General features: G+C 36.4%; 1 protein-coding gene across 1 annotated transcript in view; it reads left to right on the top strand.

The window, feature by feature from the left end:
* The window catches only part of LOC136982904 (neuropilin and tolloid-like protein 2), a 52,413-nt gene extending 46,340 nt beyond the window's left edge, over positions 1-6,073 (top strand). The window contains exons 5-9 of the mRNA XM_067279466.1: positions 86-109; positions 254-390; positions 503-734; positions 2,572-2,697; positions 5,426-6,073. Coding sequence (XP_067135567.1) covers positions 86-109; positions 254-390; positions 503-734; positions 2,572-2,697; positions 5,426-5,937 — 1,031 coding nt within the window. The 3' untranslated portion in view covers positions 5,938-6,073. The remainder of the gene's footprint in view (positions 1-85; positions 110-253; positions 391-502; positions 735-2,571; positions 2,698-5,425) is intronic.
* The last annotated feature ends 1,377 nt before the right edge of the window (positions 6,074-7,450 follow it).

Consider the following 7,450-nt stretch of genomic DNA (forward strand, 5'->3'; position numbering starts at 1 on the left):
AAGAAACTTCTTTCAATTACTTTACTTATGCAAATGAAGTTCTAAACCGATTCTAAAGATTTCCTTTTCTTGTATCCTTGAATAGGTTTCGAACGACCTCCTTCAGAAGGTAAGAATTAAATTTACACACCTTTATTTTTATAAAAAAATTAATATTTTAAGTTGAAAAAAATCGTTAAAATCTTAACATCGAACAAGGAAAGTTTATCAAAGAAAAGGACGAACTAAAAAAGGATTTCTTTCTGGTCGACAGAATGTATTTTCCATCGAGAAGGGCTGAATGGTATTTTAAGTAACAACGACATTCAAGAAGCCACCTACAACTATTCCCTGATTTGGAAAGTACCGCTTGATTGCACGTGGATAATACGAGTCCCTACGGGATGGAAGGTAAAGTGTGGATGTAACAATATATTTTCCTTCGATTTTTATACAAAAATTCGATCAAAATATTAGCCCTTCCCCTCTTTTTCCTGTTTTTTTTTTCTTCTTCTTATTCCAGATGTATTTATCCTTCAAGAAGTACAGCCTGGAAGAACCGAACAATTGCAATGTTAATTATATTGAAGTATACGGTGAGACTTTAAACGAAGAGAAAAAGTTGGCAAGATTCTGTGGTACGGGTACCGAAGCTCAAAGATCAGATAAATCCATTCTTCACGTTAGATATTATGCGGAGCATACGGCATTACAAGGGATATTTAGCATCTTGTTTACGGCCTTCAGAGAAGCAGGTGAGAATTTCAATTTAATTTGCATAACAACACGCTTCAAATCTGACAGATAGAAAATGCACAAGTAGAACTAACGATTATGCTAAATTTATTCTGTTCACTTACCTTCGAACGATAGTTTCTATATAATTTTTTTTTTGGAAGTTAAATATATATATATTCTAAAGATGCGGATGAAGCCGTACTCTTTCGACACATAATCAACCGAAGATACGTAAAAATCCTCGAATTTTTCTTCTTTTCCCAGTTTATAAATATCCATTTAATCCCTATAAATTGCCGAAAGGGATTAAAATTAAGGGATATTTTTTTATTTTCCTCCGACGAATTGATGAGGAGCAAAGCAGATTGCGAAGTGAGGGGAATTAAATTTTCCATAAATAGTTGTTAAAACGAATGCATTTTACTATATTTAACGACGTAATATTTGTCATTACCTTAATGTAATTTCTAGTACATTTGCACGCAAACAATTTCGTACACGGTAACTTGTAGATAGTTGATCAGAATAACATTACAAGATAGGTTGGAGAGGAGCAATCATCGATCTTCCGCCTTACAGGATGTAGACGTTTTAGTTTCATGTGCACTGTCTTAAGTTTCTGCAAAAATAAAAGGGAAAAAAACATCCTGTTTTTTTAATGTTTGATGGCATAAGAGAACATGGAAGAAACTTTTACATTTCCTAGAAAAGTTAGAAATTGCTATTCAGCCCACGCATTCGATCACATAACATGAAATCTGACTTGCCAAACCATTCTTAAGACCTTATTAAAATTAAAAATATATATAAAATAAAATAATTCCGACTTAAGAGAGGTCTTTAATTAACGTTAAAGATGCGAGAGAAAATTCTTTTTAATCGGATAATCTGGATAAAAATTTTCTACGTAAAGATTCCTATGTTCCCAATTAAGAAGCCTGGTATACCACAAAAGATAATTGAAAAATTATATTATAATTAATTCATTTGATAAAGCGGATACAAAATCAAATTTAATTGGCCGAATGACAGTTTTGTCAACTGCGATGTCACCGACACCTGCTCATTCATTAATTTACTATTTAAGTAATTGTAATTTCTCCGAAGGTTTGGATGTACGAGTGGTCTTACAGGAAACCCCCCCTTTTTTTTCTTTATTATCTTTACAAGAAAAGAGGAAAAAGGAAGCGAACAAAGCGGGGTTGTAACACGAAAGACTGGTAAACAATTCCCATTTTAAGACAGAAACATTTCTGGAAACGACACGACACAGCTTATCTTTTACAACAGAACAGAGAACACACCAAAGCACTTCCAAAACATCAGTCATTCTCAGTATACAGTCCAGATACCAGAATTCGGTTTCAAGCGTTAACTTCTCCATTCCGTTGTACCCTTATGACCAGTCATATCCGATAAACCCGATGCGACTCTTAACAAAAGAATCCATTTTCTTTCCAAAGAGTGCATTTCATCTAAAATATGTTCGTATTTCTGCCCGCCTTCTGATTTATAAAAGACAGTTTTATTATGTAAAAGAAACACAAAATCTACAGGATGTAGTACACAGCCGTTTCACACGGTACAAAGAATTTTAATACCGAAAGAAACGGATTTCTCTCTCCCTCTCCCTCTCCCTCTCCTTTAAAAATCTCGCTTCTAGATACTAATTAACCTCTATAGAACGGACAAAATCTACAGCCGTTTCACAAGGTACAGAGAATTTGTATACCAAAAAGAAACATATTTTTCTCTCTCTCCTTTCAAAATTTCGCTCCTAGACTCTAATTAACCTGTATAAAACGGACGTTTTTTAAATTTTAAATTAAATTTTTTTTATTGTTTATTCTATAGAGGAATGCGACAGCGACGTAGAGTTCAACTGCGCTGATGGCACTTGTATAACAAAGAATCTGAAGTGCGATGGAAACTATAATTGTAAATACAGATACGATGAGGATCCGTCCTTGTGTTCTCCAGGTAAATTTACACATTTATTACATTTACCAAGGTCGGGTAATTAGTAAATAAGGTATTTAGTAAGCCGGATGTACTTCTAGAATTTAATTTTATACAAATATTCTCCAACACTTTTACAATATATTTTTGTACAAAGCTATAGGGGTTGACATCCAATTAAGTATAAAAAAGTCGGCAGTTAATGGGTGAAAGCTTGTAAGATGCTCCAAGCATTTAAATTTGTAGTAATTTCCAGACAGAGTGGAGGTAAATCAACAGAGTTTATATGCAAATTTGCCAGAACTCATAAACCAATATCTCTTTTTTTTTATTATTGTTATATTAGCGCTCCTCCATTTAGTCAACTTTGAAAATTGTTTTATACTCTCCCTTTTTTTCTGGCCCCCCTTTGCCTGGATAATAATTGCAAATATCGACTCGGTGTATTCAATAGAAGAAGCTTCGATGCCCGAAGCGTCGACATTATCTATTATGAGGTGGCCAAATTTAGAGCAAAGAGGGTGACAGTAGATACCGGTAACACATAGGAATCTGTAGCATGGCCCATTACATTGGTAAATCGCACATTTCTAGGAAAAGGGAGCGAAGTTCTGTAAAGAGCCCGAAGACACGACATACTGAAGTGTTCTATTTACTCTAGAAAAGACCTTGTACGCGACGGAATGTAATTTAGTATCAAAGGAAACTCCTTTTTCTTTTGTTGGAGTGTTGACAACCACTTGAACGATGCACTAACTTGTCAGGAGTTCTCGCTTAATAGCCACGAAAATCGAAATAGAACTTTTGAAATTTGTCAGATAAGGAAAAAAAAAAGAAAGAAATAAAAAAAAAATTCCGTTAATGAAGTGTTCTAACCGGTTATTGTAAATTACAACGGACAAAAAATTGAAATTTGAAAAAAAGTAGCGCGACACCAGCTCCATTTTTTTTAACGTGCAACAGATGTTTATGATCTAAATTTTCCACGGCTAATTTTATTTTTAAATTCGAAATTTAAATTATAATAACGTCTCTTTTTTTAACGTAATGTACTCCATTTTTATACGAAATAAATAAAATAGATGTTTTATACGGTAAAATCCGTGTAAACCAGATGGCGCGGTATCGAATTTTTTTTTTTTTTTGTTTTTCTTCTGGTTAGGAAGGCGGTGGCACGTTATCCTATGGGCAAAATGGGCAATTGCTTGGACGCCCAACAACAGGAGGCCTCATACCAATATTTTATAAGAAAATATTTCTCAAAAAAATTCCTCGAAGAAAAATGTGTGAAGTCCCGCATTCAAATTTGCTTGGGCATTACGAAGCTATAACGTGCCATTGTTTGAAGGTTTCCGTTTTGAACAGGTTTTTAAACAGAAAAATCTCTCCGTTTTATTCAGGTTTTGTTTTAAACAGGTTCCCGTTCTGTTCGGTTCCGTCTCTGACAGGTTTTACCGTACTTAGATTATATTCTCTACAGTTCTGATCGCGCCATCCGTAGCCACGGTTCAGATTTTTATTCTGTGGAGGATCCTCGTTGGATTTCTCAAGACTTTTCCGTCTCCAACCGAAAATATTATCATTAAAGGAAAGAAGAGTAAGAATTGCGAGGCGGATGATTATAATTGTAAGCGGTTTTAATCCAATTATTAAAGTTTCTCACACAAAAGAGGGAAGAGAATCTGTCACTTATCGAACCGAGTAAAGAAAACGTCGGGAATCTTTCGCGCTATCAGATTAAATAATGGAGGATTTTAAAGAAAATTTATCAGAATCCGAGTCGAAGCGGAAGATTTCCTTCCATTCGAAATAAGTCAAGCTATCAGAATCTTACAGGACAGCAAGTTGCGGAAGAGAAGTGCATCCAATGCGATTTTGATGAAAGATCCAGTGCGTCGTTATAAACCCATTTAAAATAGAAAAATACGGGCCGGGGGGTAGGGAATAAGAAATGGGGGAAAGTCGAAAATGTAAAGCAGCGTATTCCATCTCCGAGATTTTGAACCACTTATAGATCCGCTTTGACAAAGCTGATGACGTTGACAACTTTGCGCTGACTGGAGTTAGATTTAGTTCAGATACACAAATTCCTATCGGAGGATGGGAATAGGGGGGAATTTTTATTTATAACAAACATTAGCTTCCTTCTGCACGCTCTACTTATGAACTGTTATCGGAGCCAAAATATTTTTGTTATTCTCTCTCTCTCTCTCGTAGCCAATTTTTCTGTTACAACGTATTACATACACATTTTTACATGATCCTTTCTTTCAGTCGAGTTACCATTCTGTATAGGAGAGAAGAGAATTCTTTGTAAATTTATCGGCAATTTACAGTGTTTTTTCGGTCGGGAATGCTTTAAATTTTTTTCATTAAGTGATTGGAGTAATGCGCCATTTTCTAATTAATTAAATTTGATTTCTTTTTTTCCAATGAGAATGTTTAAAGCCAATGTCTCTACTTCGCCTCTTCTTTGTTCTGACATGGTACATTGGTTACCGGATGTTTTGCGGTTTGTCTTTGGCTTAGCATCAGAAAAACAAGAGAAAAATTCGATTCGCCTTTAGAAAACGCAATTTTACTTTATTTTTTTTACATTAATTTCTCCTTTTCTAGGCGTTCAACGGGTGGAAAAATCGCTTAGATATATCACTAGAAGTGTGTCGTTTTTAAAGAAATTTAGATTTTAGAATAAAATTTAAGTAAAAATGGCTTTAAAGAATTTATTTGGATGTTTTCTTTTGTACAGCTACTTCGAAATCTAGCATAATGTTGCTCACATCGGACCACATGATCATAATTCTGATAGTCTTCTGCGCTCTTGTATTTGCCATGTGCACGTCCATCGTGGTCACTTGCTACGCTCGAGTCAAGAGCAGAAGACAAAGAAGGAGAGAATATAAAATCAGACGTTCCAAAGACGTTTCTTTTGACATGGAAATCGACCATAGTACTGAAGCGGCTTTAGCGGCTCAAGCGGCGGAAATCAGCGCCGCTCGAAGAAAAATCGCATTGGATACAGAAGAAGAAACAAATGGATGTTACGTACCGGAAGTGGACTTGAGTGTGTTCCGGTGTAATCCCAACGGTCATCCGATATCTAAAGGAGAAGACGAGAGGACCAAACACGTGACTATTAACACCATTAGCGATTCTAATCACCATCACCATTATTTCTACTGTCAGAAGCACGGGGGAGACACGGTCAGTTGCAGTAGTCTGTCTCCCCTCTACCGCCCCCTCCTCCGCCCCCTCAACTGAGGGGAAGAGGTTTAGATCCGGAAAGAGGTTGCGACGACGAACAGTGTCCTCACAAACGCGCGAGATCGAACACCTTCAGGACTTATCTCGCTGCTCCTTCGGGTGCCGAAGAGGAAGGTGAAGATAACCAAGAATCCTTCAGGGCCGAAGCGGTGGTCGAAACCGATCAAGGACTCTGCAACTTCGAACCGCCTACCTCGGCACCCGACGTCATAGTTCATAGTTAAAAATAAAGTTAATTCTTTCCCTCATTTTTTGGCAGAGTCCACAACGAACAGTTCAGGCATTTCTACTGTCGAGATGTTTGCTTTCTTTTTCTACCACGGAGACAACAAAACAATGTTTTTTTACTGTGTCCTCGTCCATCGTTTAGGAATATGTGATTAGTGAAGAGGATCGTTCGTCAATAGGCCTTCACATATCAGAAGGTTTTTTCGGGTGTGAAGTCACGTGTTTATATCCAAAGGACTGTGTTCGGTAATCCATAGTAATCTTTTTAAAGATAATCAATAACGTAGAAGCGGGGAAGCGGAGACGTCATAGATTGTAATATACGGGAAATTTTCATTTTATTATTGAATTTCAAGGAAATAATATTTCATTTAACATGGATGACCGAACACGCGTGTAGAAAAACCCCCAAATCGTTCTCGGGATATTCGATAAGAATTTATAGAAAAGAGCGATAATAAATTGAGCCTTTGTGCCTTTTATATGCACGAGGATATAAACTGTATGTCTGTCCAGTAGAAAAAAAAGTTTGGAAATTTTTGGAAATAAAATGTATTGTTTGGAGAAAGTACTTTTCGTCTCTCTCAATCTGATGAATTTACAACACGAATTTCTTAAACTTCTCACCAATTTGGGGATATTTTCGTGAACTTTTTTCCCTAAATGCGGCCGAAATTTTATCAGAACCCGCTTCCGCGTCGAATTTGGCAGCTATACAACTCCTAACCACTAAATAAATTGGCAGCGATGCAAAAAAAAGATGAGCAAGAACCGGGGAGAGGAAGGGGAGGAGGAGGAATAATTAGAGAAAAACGATTGTCGCTTTAACAAGTATTATCAGATGACACAATACCAGGGTCTATCAGCATAATAAACAAAGTTGGAATTCTCCGTTACGTTCTTTAAAATAAATATTTTTTGAAGTAAGCCAAGCTTTCAATCTCTTTCTTGATAGCTGAAGAGTTTTTCCGAGTCTAAGTTGATTTAAACGGATCAAGGAACAGAAATCTGTTCCAACACAGTTCAGCAAGTCAGTGGGAAAACAGGTATTGACAGTCTGTCCAAACATCTCTACATCAGGTCAAAAGATCGATTGTCGTCGTTAACAAACAAACTAACGACAAATGCCCCTTCTACAGGCGGTGTTACCTCGCAATTTCGAACACCCCCTCCCAATTTTTGAGAGGAGGAGTTTAGAGGAATTACGGTCTGAAAACGTATCTTTAGATAAAGTTTGCCAGGAAGAAACTTGAAGGAAATTAATTGAAAAAGTAAGCAATAG

The sequence above is a fragment of the Centruroides vittatus genome, unplaced genomic scaffold (genome assembly GCF_030686945.1).
Source record: "Centruroides vittatus isolate TY-2023 unplaced genomic scaffold, ASM3068694v2 contig_874, whole genome shotgun sequence".
NCBI lineage: Eukaryota > Metazoa > Arthropoda > Arachnida > Scorpiones > Buthidae > Centruroides > Centruroides vittatus.